The sequence below is a fragment of the Myotis nattereri genome (genome assembly GCF_964212035.1).
Source record: "Myotis nattereri genome assembly, chromosome: 2".
In the NCBI taxonomy this organism is placed as follows: domain Eukaryota; kingdom Metazoa; phylum Chordata; class Mammalia; order Chiroptera; family Vespertilionidae; genus Myotis; species Myotis nattereri.
The window spans coordinates 198,972,080-198,999,001 of NC_138076.1; the positions used below are offsets into that span (position 1 = coordinate 198,972,080).

The 26,922-nt window shown below is 47.6% G+C and overlaps 1 protein-coding gene across 9 annotated transcripts in view; it reads right to left on the reverse strand.

The window, feature by feature from the left end:
* Positions 1-1,327: 1,327 nt before the first annotated feature.
* Positions 1,328-26,922, reverse strand: part of ANKS1B (ankyrin repeat and sterile alpha motif domain containing 1B) — an 812,878-nt gene continuing 787,283 nt past the window's right edge. For 6 of the 9 annotated variants that reach the window (XM_081080965.1, XM_081080961.1, XM_081080962.1 and 3 more), the window contains 4 exons: positions 26,117-26,203; positions 18,848-18,985; positions 5,246-5,413; positions 1,328-2,982 (listed from right to left, as the gene is read on the reverse strand). In XM_081080965.1, the coding sequence (XP_080937091.1) occupies positions 2,872-2,982; positions 5,246-5,413; positions 18,848-18,985; positions 26,117-26,203 (504 nt within the window). In that variant the 3' untranslated portion in view covers positions 1,328-2,871. The remainder of the gene's footprint in view (positions 2,983-5,245; positions 5,414-18,847; positions 18,986-26,116; positions 26,204-26,922) is intronic. The other 3 variants (XM_081080964.1, XM_081080960.1, XM_081080966.1) reach the window with 1 other exon arrangement.

Below are 26,922 nucleotides of genomic sequence, written 5' to 3' on the forward strand. Positions count from 1 at the left end.
ACCTTTGGTTAGCAAAGATAAAAGGCCAAAGTAGCTCAATTGAAGCATTACCATCTAAATTTCCAGCCCAAACCTTCCTTCAGGAAACCCGCCCTTCTGCCTCTGTGACTGCCATCCCATTGCAGGATGGTTTTAGCTCTTTGGGGTTCAAAGCCCTGGGCCTCTGCATTTCAGGCTGGGAGTGCCCCAAGTTTGCTTTGGCATGTGTTTTGCAGAGTAACAGACTTGGATCCAGCAGTGGAGAGATCTGAAAGCCACAGGGTATGGAATGTGAACCACTGATCTTCCCCGGTGTGTCTCTAACATGGCCCTATTACCACTCAATTCACAGCTGGCACATGCGTTTTAGGAAAAATGAAAGGATTGATGAATGTTGTTATGGAATGTTGGTGTCCCCTCAAAATTCACATGTTGAAGCCCTAATCCTCCAATGTGATAGTATTTGAAGATGGGCCTTTGGGAGATAATTAGGGTTAGATGGGGTCATAAGGGTGGGGCCCTCATGATGGGATTAGTGTCCTTGTAAGAAGAGACACCAGCAAGCTTGCTGCTCCCCACCTGGGCTCACACACACAGAGGTCATGTGAGCAAACAGCATGATGGCGACCGCCTACAAGCCAAGAGAAAGTGCCTTCTATGAAAACCACTGTGCGGGCTTGGACTTGACATTGGACTTTCCAGCCTTCAGAATTGTAAGAAATTAAATGCATTGGTTAAGCTCATCAGACTATGGTATTTCATGATGGCAGCCTGAGCTAAGACAAACACGCAGATGCTTTACCCAACCTGCCATCTCTGTGATCCTATAAAAGTGACCCAGTTCGTGGTCACTTCCTCTTTTAGAAATTTCTGTTTTGGCAATTTCTCCTCACAGCCCACTTTAATATTTCAACCAAGACAACGGGGGCTTTTTGGCTGAAATTCAAGCTGTGAAGGCCACTGCATCTTTTCAGACGGGTTGAACTTGGAGATGAGCAGATTTCCTCAATTATTGTGCCCGTGTAAAGATCCCTTCGGCTATGCATGCTGAGAGGGCTGGCCCTCTGGTTCCCCTCCTAAATGGAAGCAGGAAGTGCTCACAGAACAATGCCAGGCACTGGCGGCTGTACAATCTCCTTTTTATTCTGTGTGCTTTTTTATAGGATATAAATAATGACAAAAATTACAAAATTTATAACTGGAAGCCCAAGCATATTTACATGTATGTTTCTGTTTCGGCAAAGCTACTATTCACTTTGCTTCTATACAGTTTCCTTTTGGTACCATAGATGTGATATTTTACTTTCCATTTTCTACATACATATCGACAGTGAATAGGCAAAATATGTACAAGGAACTGTTCAGTTCAAGTAATTTAATATTATATTAAAATTCTTCCACACGGAACTGAAACCATATACATGTGTCAGTTTGAAATAAAATGTAGTTATCTTCCAAAACTCACCAACTGATGAATGTAACTGATATTCTCAGGTTTAAAATCATATTGGTTAATTTTTTTAAAAAAAAAAGCAACATTAAGACAGTCCCACAATTTATCAATATCTCTATAGTGAACTTCAAAATGATCCACAATATGGTCAGTTAGAACAATATACATTAAAACGTTATTTTTTTCTATAATGATATTGGTACTGTATATAATTTGATTCTACATAAATATACATTATGGTATTTATCATACAAATACTCCACAGAGACATTAAAAAAAGTAAAATAGCTTAATGAAATGTAAGTAAATTTTATTTAATCAAATAGTAAGCAAACATTTATTTTTCTGTGTCAAGAAAAAGAGTTTTATTACTTTGGAATCTCTTCTTTTTTTTTTTTGTATTTATTTTTTCTAGAAAACAAATTTTTGCAATAGAATTTTATTAACACCTTTCTCAAACAAGTTTTCCATGACAGAAATCTTGACAGCAGGAGCCCTAGGTTTTTATTTTAACATGTTCTTTAAAACACTGTGAAGATTTAAAAAAACGATCTCTGCAGGTGTGTGGCTGCGTCAGCACTTGGGGTGGGGGACCCCCCCCCCTCCCCCCGCCGTCTGCTTGCCCGAATCTCGTGCCCCGGGGAGAGTCCCAGGACCGTCCCACGCTCAGCCTACCTTCTTAGTCGTAGCAGTAGAGATTTAGTTACTTGAGACGAACGAAACTGGAAACATCCCTCACAACTAACCTCGTTTGCTTATCAATGCATTAATGAAACATCTTTTTAGTAAAAATATTGAATACAAGACACATTTTCCTGTGCATAATAAATTTCTCTGCTTTAAATCATTTGTAAATTTTGAATCAGTTCGTAGGTGTGAAGGTTTTCTTTAGCTGACATAGTTGATGACATAAAAAACCACAAATATAGAAATTGGGAGGCAGGGTTTCCTGGCCACTATGGAGGGTGGTTTTTGTTGCATGAAATGATGCTCAGTGATAGAATGATTTTACAGATGCTTTGTGGGGGCTGTTCTGTTCTGATTCTACCTTTAAAACTGTGGACAGTGAAAAACGCAAGATTTTTATACTTTTAGGCAGTATTAGAGGTCCCCTGCACTTTTTAAAAAGATGTTTATCCCCAACGACAGCAAAGCAAGTGTGGGGGCCAAGTCATTGGAAATACCTTGGGTGGTGACAGGGAGGGGAGTCGGGAGCCCGCGGAAATCTCAGCTCGTGCCTCTCAGGGTTTCGGCTGCGCTTTCTGTCACTGGTGCAGAAAGAACGTCCCCAGGAATGGCCAGTGGCCTTTCGCCTGTGACAAGGCCACACAAACAGAGCAGTCTCCCTCCTGGGCTGGGTGGGAACGGAGGCGGGAAGGGAAGCCTGCTCCGGGCTGCTCGGCGTGCAAGGCACCACGAGGGCGGGAGGACGGTGAGTATCAGAAAATCGTGGTCTCATACTTGGTATTAATTCCCCTCTTGGCTTCTTGTCCCGGCTCCACAATCCACGGCAGGTTGGCCAGAGTCTTTTGCTCAGAAGGGTCGATCTGCTTTGAGAGAGAAAGGCTGATGCCTGTTATGTGGTACCTGTATGGGGTGGAAACACGCAATCTACCGCTACTCAGAGGCCAACACCACCCCAGCAGGACTTCAGGGCTGTTGGCTGTGAGAATCATTTATTTGCTCTTTCGATCACACTTACTGCATATGGACCATGTACAAGGCACTTGAGAAGGGACGGGGAATGAGATGCGGGCCTGGATATGTAACTCATATTTTTTGTAGGGGAAGAGAGACAGTAAATCTCCATTTATAAATGCTGCACAGAATTAAGAGCCGGTGATAAGCTTGAGTGTGACGAGGGAGCGTGGCCCAGAAAAAGCCCCCTCATGTACTGAGATCTGAATGACAGAGTCAGCCACGTGGAAATCAGGGGGACATGAGGCCAGGTGGGACAGAGGCCTTGGGGAGGAGTGAGCTTTGTCTCCCAGGAACAGAAAGGCCTGAGCGTCAGAGAGAAGTACAGTGGGAAGTCAGGCTTTAGGGAGCTGGGCAGTGGTACCATGATCTGACCTATGGGCTTGTTATTTTTAATATTTTAAAAAGATTTTAGAGAGAGAGGAAGGGAGAGGGAGCGAAAGGAAGACTGATAAGAGAGGAACATTGACCAGCTGCCTCCTGCACGTCCCCTGGGGATCAAGCCTGCTTGCAACCCAGGCATGTGCCCTGACCAGGAATCCAACCGGTGACCTCTTGGTGAATGGGGTGACGCTCAATCCCCTGAGCCACACCTGCCGGGCTCTGATCTATGATCTGAGAAGACCCTAGGTGCTGTGTGGTGGCCGGGGGTCTGCTAGGAGGTGTACTCCTGTTGTTTTAGGGAGGAGCGGTGCTGGACCCTCCCGGGGTGAGAAGAGTGACAGGAATGGAGAGGAGTGGGCAGATCTGAGACACGTTTTAGAGGCTGAGTGGACGGAAGCTGCTCCTGGGCTGGACGCAGGCCGAGGGGAAGCCAGGAGTCCAGGGTGATGTCTAGATTTACGGCTGGAGCACCGTGGGGAATGGTTGTGTCGTTTACTGAGCTGGGAAAGATCACAAACAACCTTGTGGGGAGAACCAACCATCCTGCCCTGGACATACCCCATTTCAGGTGTCTGTAAAATGCTGAAGAAATCTGACCCTGTGAGTCTGGAGTTCTGAGTTCTGGGAGTGTGTCAGGACCAGGCCGGAAAGGGGAGGAAGGGCTGTGAAGGGAGGACCAGGGCATCAGGGGGCAGGGCGTGAAGGACAGGTTTTCGGAGGCGCCCAGTCCCTGGTGATGATCAGCGAGGAGGGCTGAGCATGGTGTGATGGCTGAGGCGGGTGGAGCCCCAGAGTGAGCTGGCAAGGAACAGAGGCCCGGGGCAGGGACCACCCCGGGGACATTGATGTTGCCGAGAATGGTGACAGGAGCAGAGGCCAAAAAGAAGATTGCCAACAAGAACCCACAAGGTCACAAAGGTTATCACAAGGTCACAAAGAGAGGTGCCTCTCCACACACATTAGAAATCCTGCATCTCCCCCAGGGCCCTGGGGCCAGGGGTTGGTGGGAGGGGAGGGAGTTACAAATGGAAGGACAGGCCTGCCCTGCGTTTCTAGGGGGCCATACGAAGCAGAAGCCGTTGGGAGCATTCCGCTTCTGGGTGTTGCTACTACCAGAGGAGGGCGCTCTGGAGGCATGCAAGTCTGTAAGACAGGGTGTCTGCAGAGCTCCTGGGAGGGCAGGGGAGAAGATTCCTGGAGGAAGGCAGAGGACGAGGAGGAGGGGCCAGGGGCCAGCCATCTAGACTTCCCCAAACCCCAAACTCAAAAGTCGGTGCAGCTCTGCTCCGACTGCCCAAGGCCTGTGCCTCCAGCTTCCTCTGGGTAGAGTCACCTTCACCGTGAACCTCTGCCAACCTCCCTACAGGCCAGGGGCTCGAGGAGGCTTCCCCGGGTGGGATGGCTCCCGGAGGCTCAGGGAACATTGTTTCCACACTGGGACCTTCAGAAAAGATTCACAAGGACAGCAGCAGGGCCCAGCCCCTCCTGGCTGCCAGAGGAGACAGAGCGGGTGGTGTTTTCTTGGGAGCCTGCAGGTTCAGGCAGATGGTCCCCCCTGCTTTCCAGGAACTGGGCTGAGAGGATGGCAGACATGTGCCGGAAGGAGGCCAAGGAAAAGGTGAAGAAAGGCAGGCCCTGAGTCTAACCGGCACCCCGACCCACAGGCACCCGGGGAGCAGCCCCTCCCGCTCTGGTCCAGGTTTCCCCAGCATCTGCTTCCTTCCTACTTACCACGGACTTGCGGATGCTGACGCGGGGCTTGGGGATGGGCTTGGAGGGCTTGTTCTCAAAGCTTTCTGGAAGCGTGGAGGAATGGCCCCCTTTCCTGGCCTGCAGTGCGAGCTGGTAAGCCACTTCAAAGGCCTGTCCCAGCGTCAGGATGATTTCATAGGCTAAATTCTGCAAGAGAAACCAGGAAGCGTTTACGATGATGGCACTGCGGACTGGAGAAGTCCAGTGGCTGAGGAGTCTGTGGGGGTGAACCTGCGGGGACCTTGAACCACTCCACCTGCCCTGGCAGTGAGTCTGCAGATGTGCGGAGAAGGGGACACTCCGGGCCCAACTCAGGGTCTACACCAGGATTTAGTCACCGAGGCCAGGCACTTGCTTACGGCCGAGCTAAGGAGCCTACTTCCCACTTCTCCCCGCCCCCACCCGCTGGCCCGGAGCCCACTCCGTTCAGAGCCCCTGTGGGCAGCTGGCTTGCTCCCCAGGCCGGGAAGGGAGGGGGCACCTCTGGCCTGATGCCCGAGAGTGCCCAGCCGTGCCTGTGACAACCCCGCAAGCTCCACGGGAGGTGTTCCTCAGAAGTTTGGGTCTTTTTACCTCCAACATCTGCGATTCAGTGAACATCGCTGAAACACAATCAGAATCTAATTTAGGCGGAGGGAGAGGCGTTAGTCATGCTGGCGGGCGGCTCACAGGCCCAGCAGCAAGCACGCCAGCAGAGCCAATTATCCATCTACTTCTCCAGGCGGTTGCTCTCCCGGGGGGGTCCACTCCATATTTTATCATCAAATCAGCAAGAGACAGGAGATTCTGTTAGGCCCCAGCTCCGTGCCAAGGCAGGCCGGGAGGAAGGCTCTTTCCTTCAGACCTTCAATCACTCCCTCCAGGCGACTTCCAGCTTCCCTTTCTCTTCTCCCGGTGTGAATCTTTGATTTCTGCCTTCTCTTCTGAGAATAGCTCCACCCTGCCTGCTCTCCCCGAGAAAACAGGACACTGTCTGACCCCAAAGAGGCAGGGTCTGGACAATACCCCCTGAGGTCACAGCCCATTCAAAGGAGGCGTCCATTGGTCACAGAGAGCTGTCAGTCTGTCCCAAGTTTTCATTCTGACGAATGTCCCTGGACATCTGTCCATAGTTTTTCAAAACCACAGAAAGAGCGTTCTGCTTATGCAATCTACCCCCCCTCCCCCTCCTCCCCTGTTCCTCCCAATTGAGCACAGAGAATAACTAAGTTCCCATGAGTCTCAGGACTGTTCGGTGCTGATCCCACTTGATGAGACGTAGTGGGCAATGCAGGACGGCTTTCAGAAGCCATGTGGAAGGGCCATGGGTTTCTGGATCAACCACATTTCCGACCAATGCCAGACTGGCTCGGTCTTAGACCCGAATGGGAGAAACGCCTTTGGGCGCGAGAGTTAATTTGACAGAGAATGTCTTCTCCTTGGAGCTACCTGTTGGGAAATGATGGCCCCACAGGACAGGTGTGGGCTGCTTGGAGACGGTGAACCTCACACAGCCGGCCAGGCACTTCCTGCAATGAACGCTGAGCCCGTTTGCCTCCAAGGATGAGTCAGACTGGAAAATGAGTAAGGCACCAACAAATGATAGTGGAGGAGGGCTGAGCCCTCCCACTGCCGACACTCCTGGGCTCTGAAAGGCGGACTGGGGCTGCTGACTTCTGTAGCCTCCGCAGGAAGTCGTGGGCTCTTGAACTTGTTCGTCTACCATGGAGATGGCTGAAGTCCAGCTGTCAGGGATACGTAGCAGACATCTGTGCTCTGGGTCAGTAAGGGGAAGCCGGCGATTCAGGGATTCCACACCATCAGCTTTCAGATGCGGGAACAGCGAGCTTCGTGAGTGTGAACTCCTTTATCACTAACCTAAAAACAAGTTCCTCCAAGTGGGAGCTCCTTAAAGCTCCAGTGTCTTCACGTGAAAGTCAAAGATGGTCACTTGAGCAAGTGCGATTTTCCACAGGCCTATTATGGGACGTGTAAAGGTTGCGAAAAGTGCTGGGTCAGAAGCTCTGCCCCTTCGTTTTTAATTAGTTCCTGGTGTTAGAAAGCTGCTCAAATAAAGACACGGAGACCAGACTGTGGGGCGGAGGTTGCCTGCCAAATGGCCTCTCCTAGTTTGGCCAGCACTCTCTCTGACGTCTTGCTTTCTGCGTTATTTTAGAATGCTTTGCAGAGCCCTTCTTTCATGATTATGTATCGGATACAGGGCATTGTTACCTTCCTATATTTTCTCTTCTCAGTGTGTGAGGTATGGATTCCGGAGGTCAGGGAGGGCCCATGGATGTGCGGTGCAAGGAGCAGCTGGTGGCATGCTGAGTGCTGTGCCACCAACATGCCAGGGCCCTGAGCGGACACATGCTGGTCAGATGGGACCTGGGACACACTCCGACCCGGGGGGGGTGGGGTGGGCAGACTCATTTCTCCTGCTTCTCCTTAGTAACAGCCTGCCCCCCACCCTCCCACTTAAAAAGGGGAGAGAGCAGGAGACTCTATGGGATGAGGCCAAAGATAATGTTGAAATAGCCGAGAGGTGTAGGTGACAAGCCCTTGCTTCCCCAACGATGCCGGCTGGCACTGGCTAGCCCACTGACACCGCTTTCTAACACCAGGAACTAATTAAAAACCTGAAAGCCCAACTGGTCTCTGCTTGCAACATGTTGTCCTTGCCCCTGTGGGGCGGCCTGAGCCCGAGACTGTGCCTGGCACACTGCAGGCACCTAGCAGATGCTGGGAGAATGAAGGAATAGCAAAACGGCAAACCAGAGGAGTAACACTACCAAGTTATTACTCCGCGTAGTGTGCCTACTACGCAGGGAGAACTCAGTTGGTATTAGGCACTGTGCACAGCCCTACAATGATCTCATCTTAGTCTTACTGAAGCATAGTAACCTCCACCTTGTATAAAAACTGCTGTCTGAAATTCTCTGCTATTGTTAGACAGTCCCTTGTCCTATAAACTCTGTCATTGTAAACTCTTATTTTTTAGATAGTCCCTTATTCTGTAAAATAGCTGTTTTAGTTTGAATAATAGAAAAAGATAAAAACTTAACTGTCTGACCTTGCAAGCTAGCCAGCTAACGGAAGGGGCTGATAGGCTGATACTGATAATATTCTCATGCCAGGTGTTTGTTAGATATAATATGTACTCAAGGTTACAAGTTATCTGCAAAAGTAACATACACAAAGGCCTGAAAAGATATAAAAAGAGAATGCTTCTTCCTTTGTTTGCTTAGAATTTGAAAGACATTTTTCTCTGCGTAATAATAATAAAGTGTAACTCCATTTCTCTAAGCAGTGCTTGGTTTTTCTCCGGTCTTCTGTAACATTACCATAAGCATCTGTGGTAGAATATCATTATCCTTATTTTATAGATAAAAAAATTGAAGCTCAGAGAGGTTAAGTCACTTGTCTGACATCACACAGCTAGAAGGTTACCGAGCTGTGGTATGAACTGATGTTTGTGACTCAAACAAAGTTCATGTTCCTAGCCCTCCCCGTGCGGTCACTGGTCTCCAAGCTGGCTGCCACATTCCCCGCTGAGCGGGCTCAGCTGCTCCTCCGCCTCCTAGAATCTGAATGCGCTTTGCTGGCTCCCAGATAGCAGGATGCAGCAGGAATGACACGCTGGCCCTTTAAGATTAGATTATAGGGAGTCTGGCAGCTTCCACCTGGGCCTCTGGGAACACTGGCTCTGAGGGCAACCAGCCACAGGTAAGAGGTCTGAACACCTGAGATTGCAACGCTGCGAGGATGTCTGAGCTGGCCGTGGGGAGGCTGCCCGGGGATCAACAGCAGCCATCCTGGCCCAGGCTCAACACACCGAGGGGAGGAGTGCCCCCCGACATTGGAGCTGCAGGAGATGTCACACGGGGAGGACCTCAGGCTCAGACAGAGGTCCCCCGTCCAGCTGCCCCAGCACCTGCAGCCACCTGAGCCACCCCCGCAGAGGCCCCTGGTATTGCCGGGCAGAGCAGAGCAGAGCAGAACTGCCGTGTTCTGCCCAGATTCCTGACTCACGGAATTGTAAACATAATAAAACGGGTGTTGTAGCCCAGCTAGCGTGGCTCATTGGCTGAGCATCAACCTATGTATGAATCAGGAGATCATGGTTCGATTCCTGGCCAGGACACATTCTGAGGGGGGGATGGAGGGGCAGGCTCGATCCCCAGTAGGGGGCGTGCAAGGGGCAGCTGGTCAATGATCCTCTCTAATCATTGAGGTTTCTATCTCCCTCTCCCTCTCCCTCTTGCTTGCTCTCTGAAATCCATATAAATATCTATTTTTTGAAAGGGTGTTGTTTTCTGCCATCAACTTTCGGGGTGGTGTGTAAGCACCCACAGGTCGCTGGAGCACCATGCAGTCCTGAAGAAGGCTGGCGGGACCCTTGTCCAGGCTGCGGGAGGAGGCGCCTCAGTCTCAGAGCTGGGTGGGGTGAACTGTGTGCGGCCTCAGGAGGCCAGTCCTGAGGCTCGGCTCCAGCCCTGGCCGCAGGGAAGTGGCTGACGCCTCGACCCATCCCGGCCACAGGGCACAGCGAATGCTAAGGTGTCCCTTCCCACAGGCCACAAGCCACAGAGCCTAACCTCCCGTCTCTCCAACGCTGAGACTGGGCTGTCTCCGACCACGGCTCCCCCTGCCCCTCCTCGCTTACTGGAAAGTTCCTGCGTTGGCCTTTCCAGGGAGTCTCTTTCCGGAGTCACACTTACTCTGGCGATTGGCCTTGAGTATTTCCTACCTCCCATGGACCACCCAGGAAGGAAGGCGGCCCAGGTGTGCGCGTGTTTGGTACGGGGGTGTCTGGTACGGGGGTGCTTGGTGCAGGTGTGGGGGGTGATTACTGGGAAGAGCATGCACTGAGCCTCAGTTCCCTTATTTGAAAACGGGGATAATGACATACGCAGTGCCCACCTCACTGGGTTGTTCTGAGAATCACTCAGGGCAACAGTTCCTTAATGGCCATACCAGACAACATTGACTATTTACTGTGCTCTACAGGCGGACTCGTTTAATCCCGACAGCCCGTGCCATGGGCTATTATTATTCCTGTTTTGCTTGTGGGATAATTAAGCTTAGAAAGGGTTAAATAACTTGCTCATGAAGCCAGCAGCTGGCTGAGCTGGGGTTGGAGTCCAGGAGTTCTGGCAGGCCCTACCCTTGGCCACTACAGCTTAGAACAGTGGTTCTCAACCGTGGCTGCACATTAGAATCACCTGGGAATCTTTTTAGAATCCTGATTTCTGGGCCCCACCCTCCGGAAATTCTCTTTCTTTGTTACTAATGTTGTGGCTCCACCCCATAACAAAGAAACAGAATTTCTGGAGGATAAGGCCCAGAAATCAGGATTTTAAAAAGATTCCCAGGTGATTCTAATGTGCAGCCAAGGTTGAGAACCACGGGCTTAGAACCACACTTAAGGTGAAAGACTTCTGCAAACTGTTTAAAAAAAAAAAAAAAGAAAAAAAAGACCACTTGAAAACATTAAACCCAGAAGCTCCGGGAGATCGAAGCATCTGGGTTGGGGTAGGGCATGCCGGTTGCCTGGGTCTCACGTCAGGACCAGTGGAGAGGCAGCCAACAGCGAAGGGTGTCCTTTGAGACTGGACACGAGCCACCAGCACAGGGATTCTCACCCTGCAGGCCCTACCGGAGGCAACACTGTGTCCAGCAGAGGCTCTGAGTCATGATTTAATGGGGACAACTGCCCACCGAAGCACTGACCTTCCCTCCCCCCGCCAGGAACTTTAATCGGTGGATGAAGAATTGCTACAGTAGAGGAAGCTGAGGAGCCATCCTACTTTAAGGATAGATCCTGATTATCATCCAGGGATGCAACCTTGTTTTTGTTTTGCAAACTGGAGACTGTGTGGGCTGCTTGTATTTGCTGTGGGCCTGTAAGGCAGGCAGGACTGCAGTTGAACATCCCCATGGATGCGGGCTGAGCTGCCCCCTGTGTCAGGGCTCAGTCCCTGTGGCCTGGCCTGCAGTAAGGGCCCAGGAAGTGTTTGCTGAATGATGGGGGGGGGGGGGTGGCGGGCGGGCAGGAGAGGCTTATAGAGAGACAGAGAAATTCCCGCCCCCCCCCTTTGTCCTCCTGAGTCCTAGTCACAGGCTGTACTTGCTGTAGGCAGTTGGACAGACGTGAGCAGAGCAAGGACAATGGGCCAGGTATAGCAGGTCACCAGGCTGAAAAGCCCCGGGTGCCTAGCAACGGAAAATCAATTGTAGGGTGGGACCTCGCCCCCAGGGTGACTTTTCCTCCCCTAACATATGGCTGGGCATGTGGTTTGGACCCCCTGGCCTTTCCTCCCTGGAGATAACATGTGGGCCTCAAGTTGTATTTCAGCTCCAGGCCGAGATAAGCAATGAAACCAGCCAAGGCTGAGGTCAGGACCGGCTGCATGGAATAATGACCCCCTGCCCTGGTGTCGGCCAATCAATGCAGGGGAGACCACAACCCTGCAAGGACACACCTGGAAAGCTGCTGAATATTCTGTGGAGATCTTTCCCTGGGACCGCCCCTAAAATCTCCACCCTTAAAACCCTGAGGATGGAGGCCCCAGAGCTCTCCTTTCCCCGGGAGCATGGCCACGCCTTTCCCTTTTCCCTCTCCCTCCCCCTCCCAGCCCTAGGCACTTTACCATTAGCTTCCTCACTCCCAAGCTCCAAGGGCCCTTCTTTTACTTCCATCACTTGTTTCCGAAGGCCATTTCTTCCAGGAATGACTTCGTCTACCTTTGTAATTTACTAAATAAATATTTTCTTACAGTTTGGGTCTTGCTCTGAATTCTTTCCTAGTGAGAACCCAAGTATCGAGGTTGCGTTAGAAAAACCACAGCAGAGGACGAAAACAGATCCAGAGACAGAAAAGCATCAGATCAGACCTTGAAACCTCAAAGGGAAGGTAGGGGAGGTGGAGGGTGGGGGTGGGGATAAGGGGCAGAGATCAATCAAAGGACTTGTATGCATGCATATAAGTTTAACCAATGGACAGACACCAGGGAGGTGAGGGCATGAGTGGGGGGGTTGGGGGGAGCAATGGGGAGATAAAGACACATATGTAATACCTTAATCCAGGGGTCCTCAAACTTTTTAAACAGGGGGCCAGTTCACTGTCCCTCAGACCGTTGGAGGGCCAGACTATAGTTAAAAAAAAAAAACTATGAACAAATTCCTATGCACACTGCACATATCTTATTTTGAAGTAAAAAAACAAAACGGGAACAAATACAATATCTATATTTGCATGTGGCCCGCGGGCCGTAGTTTGAGGACCCCTGCCTTAATCAATAAAGAAAAAAATTAAAAAAGAAAAACTGCAGTAGAGACCGTGGGAAATCTGTCCCCTAGGACAAGCTCTGACCACCACACCAGATGGTTAATTTATATAAACTGGGGCACCACTAGGATTTGTCTGTGTTGGAAACTCCTGGTTTGAAAATCTTTTGGGCTCAAGGGTTCAATGGCATGTTTGCAAGAACATTCATGATAGCGTTTAACATTTTTCATTAGTAGGGGTCTGATGACGTACTCTGCATAGAGCCTCGACGTGGAACACGGGGCAGCCCTTTCAAATGAAAGCTGAGTCATTTAAAAAAACTAGAGAAAAGACTGTAAGCGAAAACATATGTATACATACAAAACTGGGTGGCACCTGTCCATGTGCGTGGGAAACAGGTACGATGTATCCACGTGTTACCAGTGGTTGCCACGGCGCGTGGGGACTGTGGGTGAATTTCCTTCTTGGTATGTTGTGAACTTTATTCAAATGAAGATGAATAATTTTATCATCAACAGGATAAGCCTTTCCGTTTTGATAATTAAAAGCGTGAGAAAAATCTGGCTCGAAAGACTCTTATTTGTTCTTTACCTGCCACCTTGGGGTTTAGTGCCCCCTCATTCTTTCGCAGAGAGGGCTGGGGACTGTTTTCCAGGCAGAACCCAGGCCCTGTTTGCAGGTGGCGCCATGGCTCACCCCCACGTCCCAGTGGGCTGGCCGTTTGTTTGGCCGGACCGCGTGCTGCCCACTGAAGGTTACAGGGTTTGGGAGTTGCAAGTAAGAGGAAAATGGGCATGGTTAAACTATGAAGGACTGCAGATATACTCTTTATAGAGAGGTGAGAATTAGCGAGGGTCTAGCAACAATCACGGCTTTAATGCTGGCTATGAACAAAGTTTAAAAAACAACCTTCCTGTTTTAAAACTATTGAATGAGGTCCTTCCCAGTTTTTAAAAATAGACCCAATACTCCCACAGAGAATGCATCAAAGTCTCTCTGATCTACCTGGATTCTATGACTTAGAAATTGGATTAACTGAGTGAGTAATATACATATACTAGAGGCCCAGTGCACAAAATTTGTGCACTCAGGGCAGGGTGGTCCCTCAACCGGCCTGCATCCTCTTGAAGTCTGGGAGCCCTTGGGGGATGTCCGACTGCCATTTTAGGCCTGCTCCCCGCCACTACCACTGCGCTCACCAGCCGTGAGCCCAGCTCTGTGCTCTGGCTGAGTGGCACTTTCCCTGTGGGAGTGCACTGACCACCAGGGGGCAGCTCCTGCATTGAGTGTCTGCCCCTTGATGGTCAGTGTGCATCATAGAGACTGGTCGTTCCGCCATTTGGTCACTTTGCATATTAGGTATTTATTTATTTTTCTTTATTGACTAAGGTATTACATATGTGACCTTATTAGCCTTTTATTATATAGGATAATATATATATGTCCCTTACCTATGGTGGCCTTCGAAGGATGATCACTGCAGCCTTGGGAACTGGTGGCCACTGAAATCCTCAGCCCCCCAACCCCCTGTAATCCTAGCAGCAGGGAACACCCCTTCAGTAGTTTGAGATGAGAGTGGCGGAGAGCATTGCTGAATCCATGTTTTGAACCCCACACGTCTAGTCTCATAACACCCCCTTCGTTTCTACCAAATCCTACTGCTCCCTCTTCCCCTAAGTTCCCCCTGCCGGGAAGGTGGGAAGCCTTTTGTTCTATGCGGGCTGCTCCGGGCCCAGCAGGTTAGACATGTGAATGGAAATCAGCTGCCACAAGACTGCGAGTCTAGAAGGCAAAGCAGGCCTGGTGCGTGCTGTGGGGAGGTGCTGGCTTTTTGTCTTGGGAACCCCCATGCCATCTTTGCTCTAGTCTTTTTATCCACCTGTCATCTAAAACTGAAAATACCACAAGCGGAATGGGCACAGAGTCTAAGAAATGGGAACAGGCTTAGAGATCAGTAGGTATAACACTTCCTGAGGTGTGTTCTGCAGGACGCCACCCCTGCAGGTGCTCTCCCCAAAAGGCTGCCTAAGGAAAGCACTTGGGAAGAGGCACACTGCACCCCTCCCGGAGTCTGAGCACAGGACGCTCGGCCATGCCCCAGAGTGAGTGAAGTACGTTCAGCTCACATGCTAGCTTTTGTAGGGGCTTGGGCCTCCCTTCCCAGGTCACAGGATCTCTGTGGGAAAATGCTCTGAATTTCAAATCTAACTCTCCATGAACTGGAAGCATCCTAGGGGCCACTACATATTCCTGACGGTAGCAGACACGCAAAAACATCATGCGACCCATAAAACGTCTATAAGGTCAAAGTGGCAATAACTTTGCAATGAAAAATGTATATGTATTCATACGTGTCAGCTAAAAGATTAAACGTATACTCAAAGTATTTTCTTTCCTCTCTTGCTTCCCTCTCTCTCCATCCCTGCCTCTTTTCTTTTTTCTTTTCTTTCTTTCTTTCTTTCTTTCTTTCTTTCTTTCTTTCTTTCTTTCTTTCTTTCTTTCTTTCTTCTCTTTCTTTCTTTCTTTCTTTCTTTCTTTCTTTCTTTCTTTCTTTCTTTCTTTCTTTCTTTCTTTCCTTCTCCTCCTCCCCTCTTTCTTTCTCTCTCTCTCTTTCCTCCCTCCTTCCGTTCTTCCCTCCCTTCTTTGCCATTTGGGCAGCCCAGAGGACTGACTCGTATCAAAAGAATTTTAAGGCTTCAAGACTGGACTGAATATGGAGCTGCCCTACATAAAGATACAAAATCCATGCTCAAAGAGGCTTATTTTAGCTCCAGCAAAGCTTGTTGCATCTCAGAATCGCTCAAAGGCCCAGGTCAAGGCTGGTGGCCTTTTTACTATTTTTGAAGTCAGACAAACTGTTCAGAGGACTGAAATGGTGGTTTTGTGGTGGGAGATGAAAATCATTTGGAGCGGATACTGGAATCCTAAGCTAGTGAATATCTACATGAAGTCAAACATCTGGACGAAGACATAGAAGACGAAGCCATTCTCCACACGATTTCCAAATGGATCAGGGATATCACGTTGGTCTTAAAAATGAAACACTAAACTACTTTTTCCCCATGTTTCATCCCAGTATTCTCGTGTCGCGTACACATATAGTTAAAAACCTCAAGGGGGCAGATGGTCCATGGGTATCAGTTTTAGTTCAAATGTAGAATAACGTTTGGATACTCTTATGAAGGCAAATTAAATATTTTTAATTTAGAAAAAAATGCTACAATACTCAAGGAAAGGCTGGACTTCACCCTAAAAAGTACCGGAATATTAATGTTGACATTCAGTGAAAACAAATGGAGGCAATACGCCAGTTTGAGGCCTGCAGAGTCGATGTTTTCTATGAGTCCTGTTTTATTTATGTATTGCTTCCTATTCTTTCATTTCTTTTACAAGGGCAATGGGAAAACTTTGAACCATAAATACACTTCCGGCAACTCTATCTTATATCTCTTAGCAGAAAAAGGGGCCAGTGGTAATGTCGGCAGGCGAGGAGAGCAGACAGGTGGAAATGGAGCTCACGTCCAACACCTATTATTTATGAGGCACTCTACAATGTTCCTTCATTTCTATTCCCATGAAAACCTATGAGGTGTAAATCCTTGGACCCGTTTTATATACCAAGGATAGCAACTCAGGAAAGTCCTACAGCTTGTCTAAGACCAGGGAACGGGGAGCTGTAGGGGGTGTGAACTCTGACCTGCCTGTTCTTTCCATGACAGCAGTCCGACTGCCACAGGGAAAGGGGTTTCCTGCAAACCAAAATATAGGTGGATAGGATGGAATTTTGCTGCTTAAAGAGACAACCGCATTTCACAAGAATATGCTTACGTCACCAGAAACCTACTCCTGAAGTGACTTTAATCAATCACGGTCGATTCCATGCAAAGAAACACATCCAGAGATATTAGGAGCCGCCTCTGAGGGCTTTGCTTTGCAGCCCTTACTGTTGCCACATGTAACTTTTATACTAGTCTCCCCAGGGCTCCTAAAATAGAGGGAATTGTTTAAAGGCACATGAACATTCAAGCCTCAAAAACTGAAAGGAATGAGCCACATGCAGAGTGATCCATGCTCTGGATCATATCTTAGCATGATCTACCTTAGAGTCTGACATACCTTAGAATGGTGTAAATTTTGCATTGTGGTGGTGTGTGGTCCATGCATGGTTGGCAGAACTCAAACAGACTGTTTCAAGAAGTCTTATCCCTGACATTGAACTCCCAAGAATATATTACACTGCAGTATCGATGTAATTCCTTTTTTGGGGTAAGAAACCATTTAAAAAATATTTTTATTGATTTCAGAGAGAAAAGGAGAGGGAGAGAGAGATAGAAACATCAATGATGAGAGAGAATCATTGATCGGCTGCCTCCGGCACGCCCCCTACTGAGGATTAAGCCCACAACCCCGGCACATGCCCTTGACCAGAATCTCACCCGGGAACCTTCATTCTGCAGGCTGACACTCTATCCACTGAGCCAAATGGGCTAGGGTTGATACAATTCTTTTTTTTTTTTTTTTAGCATATGTACTCACATTCTTTTTATATATATTTTTTATTCATTTTTTACAGAGAGGAAGGGAGAGAGATAGAGAGTTAGAAACAACAATGAGAGAGAAACATCGATCAGCTGCCTCCTGCACATCTCCTACTGGGGATGTGCCCGCAACCCAGGTACATGCCCTTGACCGGAATCGAACCTGGGACCTTTCAGTCCGCAGACCGACGCTCTATCCACTGAGCCAAACCGGTTCTGGCTACAATTCTTTTTTTTTTTTTTTTTTAAGGATATGTACTCACATTCTTTTTTTTTTATATATATATATTTTATTGATTTTTTACCGAGAGGAAGGGAGAGAGATAGAGAGTTAGAAACATCGATGAGAGAGAAACATCGATCAGCTGCCTCCTGCACATCTCCTACTGGGGATGTGCCCGCAACCCAGGCACATGCCCTTGACCGGAATTGAACCTGGGACCTTTCAGTCCGCAGGCCGACGCTCTATCCACTGAGCCAAACCGGTTCTAGCTACAATTCTTTTTTTTTTTTTTTAGGATATGTACTCACATTCTTTTTTTTTTTTTTTAATATATATATTTTATTGATTTTCTACCGAGAGGAAGGGAGAGAGATAGAGAGTTAGAAACATCGATGAGAGAGAAACATCGATCAGCTGCCTCCTGCACATCTCCTACTGGGGATGTGCCCGCAACCCAGGTACATGCCCTTGACCGGAATCGAACCTGGGACCTTTCAGTCCGCAGGCTGACACTCTATCCACTGAGCCAAACCGGTTCTGGCTACAATTCTTTATGTATATTTCAAACACACTGAACAGAGAACTGTCAAATTAAAGTGACATTTTAGAATTCTCCTGATTCTGAAGTATTTCTGGTTACAGCCATATCTGTTCTATCTGCTTCAAATGCAGAACGCCATTCAATTTGTACCATCTTGAAGATGTGTGTGTATTACAGGAACACTTGTTGTTTTCTAGAATTGTTTTCATTTTCCAAGTTTGTACTATATGGGTTATTTTTTAGACCTAATAACAAATAGGACTCTAAGAGGTACAACACCATGAGGACATCATTATAAGACTAACTTCCGACTAAGCCAGCGGTTCTCAACCTGTGGGTCGCGACCCCTTTGATGGTCGAACGACCCTTTCACAGGGGTCACCTAAGACCATCCTGCATATCAGATATTTACATTACGATTCATAAGAGTAGCAACATTACAGTTATGAAGTAGCAACGAAAATAATTTTATGGTTGGGTCACAACATGAGGAACTGTATTTAAAGGGCCAGAAGGTTGAGAACCACTGGACTAAGCCAATGGGCCAAATGTTGGTGTTCCCAATTATTTTTGTGGGTGTCTAATTTGACTGCTATTCAAAATAGAAAGCCACAGATATTGTATGAGGCACTGACATTTATTTTTCGTCCAAACAAACCCAGACTATTATGTCCTACTATTCAGAAACAGTAACCAGAGAAACGGACAGGCACGGTGAAGGGACCGGAGGCTGGAAGACATTTCCTATATTTTGATACCAGAGAAAGAAAGGGATTCGTCAGATCTGAAAAGTGAAGTTAGTAGTTGAGCAACAACATTTTCGATACCAGGTAGAAGTGGAGTGATACAGAAAACACTCAGGAAAACTGAGTCTGCACAATACCTTGTACTAGGTATACCTTCATTTGGGGTAAACATGCCAAGTAGCTTAATGGCAAGTTGGGCTTTCAATACATTCCAGGTACATTTGGGAAAAGATTTAAACTGTCCGTAGAGGGCAGCTACTCACCACATCGAAGGCGGTAAACACGTGACAGTAGTGGTGATTGGACTTCAAATCTTTTGTGATGTAAGCAAACGTGGAGAGGTCTTCCGGGTCCTGGGCGGCACAGGAGATGTTACGAATTTCATGCTCGGCAATTATGTTCTGGAAGAAATGACACAAATGACCATTACTTTCCTTTGCAAACCAGCATATTTTATTTTATTATTATTTTTTAAAAATCCTCACTCAAGGATATTTTTTCCACTGTATTTTAGAGAGAGTGGAAAGGAGAGGGAGAGACAGAGAGAAACACCGATGTGAGAGAGACACATCGATTGGTTGTTTCCCACATGCCCTCGACCAGGGCTGGGAACCCTGCAACTAAGGAAGGTGCTCTTGGCCGGAATCGAACTCGGGACCCTTCAATCCACAGGCGGATGCTCTATCCACTGAGCCAAACCAGCCAGGGCACACACCAGCATATTTTAGAACCAAGGCAAATGACCAGAGAAGCAGCCGCTTTCTCCCTTCCTAGAATGTTCTAGACCAGAAACATTCAAAGTGATCCAACAAACTCTCCGTAGTAAGTGTATGCCAGGTCTGGAAGGCATGTGCTCGTTTAATTAAAAACAACCTAAAATAGTCACATCCTGGAGCAGCGGTGCTCACCAGGTGCTGCGCACAGAAGCAGTTGGGGTGGCAGCCGCTTCTTTATAAAGAGTAATTGCTAATCACCTTCCTGTCTCCATTCCCCACGGGCACCTGTGGATAGGCAGGGCGGCCTCCTCCTGCCCCGGTCTGCACGCTGGGAGGAACTCTGCCCCAAGCAGGCTGATCCGCACCATCGTCCCACCCCTGTCTGCTCCCTGCCCCTCCTGCCCCAGGGCCAAAGTCGGTGCAGAAGAAGGCAGCAGGCAGGCAGAAGTACCAAGGTGCTGTCTCTCTCTCTTTTTAAAAAAATATATTTTTATTGATTTCAGAGAGGAAAGGCGAGGGAGAGAGAGATAGAAACATCAATGATGAGAGAGAATCATTGATTGGCTGTCTCCTGCATGCTCCCCAATGGGGATCAAGCCTGCAACCTGGGCATGTGCCCTTGACTGGAATTGAACCTGGGACCCATTAGTCTGCAGGTTGACGCTCTATCCACTGAGCCACCCAGCTAGGACAAGGTGCTGTCTCTTGACTCTGTGCAGGCTAAGGTGTAGGGGTTGGATGAAGGAAAGACCACACTGCACTATTTGGGCCTTGGATGCCTTGTTTGAGGTGGGGTTTTGGGGGTGACACTGTGTACATGCTCCCCACTGGGGATCAAGCCTGCAACCTGAGCATGTGTCCTGATTGGGAATTGAACTGTGACCTCCTGGTTCATAGGTCAGCACTCAACCACTGAGCCACACTGGCCGGGCTCTTTCAAATAATTTTGATGCCCCTCATCCCTACCCAGCTCTCACTGGTTTAACATAATTTCATTTTTCTCTCTGTAGCATTTCTTTATGCCATCTCTCTGCCAGCACCCTCATCCCAACCTGCCTCTGAGGATCACTGGCGGGAGGTGAGTGAGGAAAGGTATAAGTACCATTATCCTGAAGCACAAGATGACTAAGGAGCATCCTTGGCTGCAGACCCCTGCTAGAAACTTCTTTTGATACACAGATGTACAGTGGGGCCTTGACTTACGAGTGTCCCGACTAATGAGTTTTTCGAGATACGAGCCGTCTCTTGGCCGATTTTTTGCTTTGAGTTGCGAGCTAAAATTCGGGTTATGAGCCAGCTTCAGATACCCCACCGCTAGTTGGCGTAGCGAACGTCACAGTGAACGCCACAACATCAGCCCAGCATCACGTGTCTCACTCGTTCACTTTTGATTTTTTTTTAAAATATATTTTATTGATTTTTTACAGAGAGGAAGGGAGAGAGATAGAGAGTTAGAAACATCGATCAGCTGTCTCCTGCACATCCCCCACTGGGGAAGTGCCCACAACCTAGGTACATGCCCTTGACCGGAATTGAACCCGGGACCTTTCAGTCCGCAGGCCGACGCTCTATCCACTGAGCCAAACCGGTTTCGGCGTTCACTTTTGATTTGACATACGAGTAATTTGAGTTACGAGCTCCGTCATGGAACAAATTAAACTCATAAGTCAAGGTCCCACTGTATTTAAAAAGCAAAAAATTTTTCACGTAATCATGCATTTTTTATCTTGTAATATCCCATTTTTGTTTTCTGCAGTTGTCATAGGTCTAAAATCCTCAATACTTTAGTTAGCCTAATTGGGTTTTAATTGCACAGTCTTAAATAACCTGTCGGCAATATAATGTTCCATGTATACACATCAATGTCTACAAAGATGTAGAAAATGTCTTTCCCTGCCAGCAGCCCCAGCGAGGACTTCATGTCCCTCACTCTCCTGAGCTGTGTCGCTGGGAAGCAATTACAGAATTAACACATAAAAGAAAATTAAATTAAGACATCCTTCACCAGGGCCATGTCTGTTGACATTACATGCAGTGCTCTGTCAACTATAACTCAAATTGAAATTGGAATCCCATAAACAAGTAACATTCTATTGCAAGATATACGGTTTCAAAACAGGAGGTCATGAGCCTCTTCTGGCATTTGGATAGCATTTCTTCGAATAGAAATATGAATTAGGAATGAGTGAGTCTTAAAATGAATTTAAAAATAATAAGATCTACAAAGCCTTTACAGGTACGACGGAGGCAGGTGCTGAGAGCCTCTACCATCATTTTAATTGGGGGCTGTCAGTACCTTGGGAAGTCTGGGTGGATCTGGTCTCACCTGTCCAGGATTCACTATTACCGGAAAAAGAACTTTGGCTCCAACTGTTAACTAAATTGGCATTTCATGGTTTTTTTTTTTGGTTAATCCTCACCCAAGGACATTTTTCCCATTGATTTTTAAGTGGAAGGGAGGGGGAGAGACACACAGAGAGAAACATCGATGTGAGAGACACATCGATTGGTTGCCTCCCCCTTGCACCCCAACCCAGCCAGTGATTGGGCCGAGGACTGAGCCTGCAACTGAGGTACATGCCCTTGACCGGAATCGAACCTGCAACCCTTCAGTCTGAGCCAAACCGGTTAGGGCCATTTCGTGTTCTTGAGATCATTTACCAGCATACAGTGGGTCAACTTCTTGGGAAAGCATTACAGTGAAAAGTGCCCCATGGTTTTTATTGCACTAAATTTCCTGAATCTTGCCAAATGATAAGATGTCATGCTTGATGATTTTCAATGGTGTATGACAGCATTGTGGCCCTGGGCCTGTGTAGGGAGGTTTTTTTTTTTTTTTAAATTTTAAAATTGATTTCAGAGAGGGAGGGAGAGGGAGAGAGAGATAGAAACATCAATGATGAGAGGGAATCATTGATTGGCTGCCTCCTGCACTCCCCTTACTGGGGATTGAGCCCACAACCCGGGCATGTGCCCTTGACCGGAATCGAACCCTGACCTCCAGTTCATAGGTTGACGCTCAACCACTGAGCCACGCCAGCCAGGCGAGGGAGGTATTTTTTAGCAGAACTTGATATATCCACAGTGCCAAAATGTGGTGAGGATCTCACTACTGAAACACTGACATCATCATGAGGGACAGGTGACACACCTCAGTTTAAAATGAACTCTTACATTGCTCAGCCCCCACACTTACGCATGTTCTAAGGAGCCTAGAAGCAGTGGTTCTCAACCTTGGCTGCACATTAGAATCACCTGGGAATCTTTTTAAAATCCTGATTTCTGGGCCTCATCCTCCGGAAATTGTTTCTTTGTTACTAATGTTGTGGCCCCACCCCATAACAAAGAAACAGAATTTCCGGAGGATGAGGCCCAGAAATCAGGATTTTAAAAAGATTGCCAGGTGATTCTAATGTGCAGCCAAGGTTGAGAACCACTGGGCTAGGGGGGTGGGAAAGTCAAGTTTTAGTCCTTCTCCAAGATCAATTGGCTGTGTGACTGCGGGACAGTCCCTTAACCACTCTACTTGTCCAGGTGGGGTTGAACCAACCCCTCGACTGTACCAGGGCAGGATTAAAGAGATGTAGTGGTTACGAGAGGGCTGTTTATGAAGAAAGGGCAACGAAAACATCAAATATAAATGTTAAGGTGTGACTGGGTTGAGCCTAATTATAGGCCTAGTGGTCACCAGTAACTAAAGATGCCAAGTCTTCCAATGTGTCTACATGTCCACGTCCTTCTCTTCAAATCAAAGTGCTCACCAAGATAACACTTCCCAGGGGAGAAATCTCTGGTACAGACCAACAGCAGGACTCTGGAGTTTATGTACCTGCCCCTCCCCGGCTGTGGGCATCAGAGGTTGGTCTTTGCTACGGAACAAAGTGTCGTACAAAGATGCTAGTGCAAACACTGCTAGCATCTAGGTGTCCGAGCACAGTTCCTTCCACGCCACGACCTGAGGGGTCAAGGTCCTTTAATTGTGGGTCCTCCATGACTTCTGAAACCAGCCCTGCAGCCCTGGTTGCTGGTAGTGTTCCTCGGCCTTCTACAGTCCAACCCCACCAGTGTGGCGTTGCACCATTGCTTTTTTCTACTCTTCCAAATACTGCCTGTCTACTTTAGTCCTCACACAGCAACTCCTAGACCAGTGGTCGGCAAACTCATTAGTCAACAGAGCCAAATATCAACAGCACAACGATTGAAATTTCTTTTGAGAGCCAAATTTTTTAAACTTAAACTATATATGTAGGTACATTGTTATTAACTTAATTAGAGTACTCCTAAGGCTTAGGAAGAGCCACACGCAAGGGGCCAAAGAGCCACATGTGGCTCGAGAGCTGCAGTTTGCCGACCACGGTCCTAGACTATTGTCCTGAGTCCCCTGCTCTCTCCCAATCCGTTGTCAGATTGGGGCAGATCAGCTACATTGCAGGACACTGGGATGGGGACCCTGGATAGCCAGTTGAGGTCAATGTCCCCAAATTACTGAAGAACCCAGGCATAGCCCTGGCCTGTGTAGCTCAGTTGGTTGGGTGTCAGTCCCATGCACCAAAAGGTTCGATTCCTGGTCAGGGCATATGCCTGGGTTGTGGGCTTGATCCCCGGGGAGGGTGGGGGGAGGGGGGAGAGGGTGCATGTAGGAGGCAGCCTATCAATATTCTGCTATCACATTGATGTATTTTTTCTTTCTCCCTCTCCCTTCCTCTCTCTCTCTCTAAAAATCAATAAAGAAAATATTAAAAAAAGAGAAAAATCTAGGCACATAGTCATATAGTCATAAAGAGGTCGGCTCCACCTATCACCAGCATATGCACTTTGCCTTTGCTCTAGATTTGAAAATATGCAGAGGACCACCCTGAGGACTTATTTATTTAGTGTCTTCTTTAGTGTCTTTATTCACCCAATATTACCTTTTGCATGTCTTTTGGTGCTTATACCTTTTTTTTCAACAGTAGTATATATTACTTTCTTTTCTTGGTGCATATACTTCCAAAGAGTAGTCATCTGTGAGGAGAGATCTAATCATTGGTGGTTGAAGCTTGCTAAGGTTGTTCATCTAAGCCAGTGTCAAACTCACACACTGAAAATGTATTGCTATTCATGGTTTTTCAAATGCAAATGGGGTGGAGAGTTGCTCCAGGTTAGAAAAAACTCCAAATGCCAAAGCCGTTCTTGAAATTTAGACATAGCGGTAGCAATGATATCTTCAGTGAGTTTGGGAACTTTTAAAATCAACTGTCTATCATTTAAGGGATAACACAAGTTTATGCTCCAGTAAAAATGTTTCCCAGAAATAAAAAAGCAAATCAATTGGGATTTTTCTGATTAAGTCTCCACAATTGTAATCTGGCCAACAGTGACTGTCACCAACACATTGCAGAGTTGAAACTAACATTCCACGTATTGACTTGGAGATTGTCAGCCAGCATGATCATACTGGGTTATAAGCTTTCTGCTTGGTTTTCAGAACTGTTTCTAAACCTGGGAGGTTGTTTCCTTAAGTAGATTTGGGGGGCTTGGGCATATCTGACTGCCAATGTGGCAATCTCCTTCATTACAGAAAAAAAAATCAAGAAAACTTTGAATTGGTTGATTCAGATGCTCAGGTTTAGTGTAGACACCCAAGGGTCACTGCCCATGGGACTTCCCCTGGTATCTGAATCTGGCTGCCCTGGCCCTAAGGTACCCTTACGTTCACCTGCTTCATGACTTTTAGCTCCAAGTGGGGAGGTCTGGGTGGGGAAGTCCAGAAAACAAATGGTATTCACCCGTGGTGATCACCCCATTCCCCCTCCTTCTATACTTCATCAGTTGGAAGGTGTAGAAATAAAACACATGGACATTGGGGGTTTTGTGAGAAGGAGCCAGTCAACTTTGCATTTAGGGAGAATGACAGTGTTCACACCCAAGCTTTCTGGCGCTGTCATCTTCGCCAAGAAAGGAACTGCAGAACACCTTTTAAGTAAAATGCAACCCAGTTGTCCACACTCAAACCGAAGGCTCCCAACCCTTCCCACTGGGAGTACAAAGTCCCAGCAGAGCCCAGCACAGTCTGGCTTTCTTTTCTGATTGTGCCTCTTAAGAAAACACCACAGCCCAGTTGGCGGGGCTCAATCGCTGAGCTTCGACCTATGAACCAGGAGGTCATGGTTCACTTCCCAGTCAGGGCACATGCCCGGGTTTCCGATTAAGTTTCCACAGTGTGGGGCCTGCAGGAGGCAGCTGATCAATGATTCTCTCTCATTATTGATGTTCTCTCCCTCTCCCTTCCTCTCTGAAATAAAAAATAATATTAAATAAAGAAAACAATACAGCTGAAATTCTCTTTTCCATCTCAGCAGCTGAGAATTAAACACATTTATAAAATATCAAAGTCAGAAAATGTGTTCCTTGGTGAGGTGTTCATTCCATGTATCAAATGAGAGGACATATGTCTCTAGAGAAATGGAAAGACATATGTCTAAGAGGATGACATTGCTTCATCTTCATTCTATACATCATTTTTTTCTGTTCTAATGTTCTCTAGATCCAAAGGGACAAGCCAGATAGTAAGTGGCCACAATCTATTAGAGAAGGCTCCATAGACACGTGAAAGCAGAGAATGTATAGGAATCCTAGGACAAGTCCACAAACTGAAATGTGCTCTTCTGTAGACATGTGTGAGTGTGTCTGCGGTTGTGTTTAGGGAGCATGAAGTTCGGGGAGTGGGGAGTGATTAACATGGGGCATATTGGTCACGATGGGAAGCGAAGGATGTTAGATCACATACTCAGGACTGTGTCTGGTATCTAAGCCACAGAGAGGTGCAGTACCCACCTTATTTGTTGCATCAATAAATTTGACTCCTTTATATGAGACTGAAAGAATAATAGTAGGGACCTTCTTCATTTGCTCGGTGGACTTCTGAAATTAAAATCAGAAAGTGGTTAGAGCAGTTTGTGTTGCATGGCAACTGCTGCACATAATTTTTTCTCTTGAAAGATAAAAATGAGCTCTACACACACACACACACACACACACACACACACACACGCACCAAACGCACTCTCGTGTAAATGTTACGTCTCCATTCTCCTGGGCTTAGCTATGGTTTGGGCTTATACAGAGTCTGTCTTGCACTTGAGGCTCTGGAAGGAGCTTGCTCTGCTGCGTCACGTGGATGAAGGGACACTCCCCCCCACCCCCCACCTAAAGGAGAAACGCATGGCACTGCCCCCCACGGTGATTGCAAGTGACGATTCTTCTGACTCAGATTAGACCATGTCGGGTTTAACTCCAAGGGTGAGGTTAGCATGAATAAAATATATACCACCTCTCCTTTTTTCCTAGTCACTCTCTTTCTTCAGGGCGCAAGGTCTGTTTAAATACGCACTTACAGAAGGGATGTAAAATACATCACTATGCATTTTTCTTGACCCTGGCCAAATCCGTGACAGCTGATAGTGTATTTATAGCGGAATCACCGTGGCCACACAGGATGTAATGCCGCCTGTGACAACTAAGCTGTCTGGGTGCAGCCTGTGCTTGGAGCCACAGCAAAACCGGCCGGTCCAGGTAACCTACTTTGTCATTCAGCGCTGCTCCGTTCTCTTAGGGCAAGTTCTCACGGTAGATGCTCACAC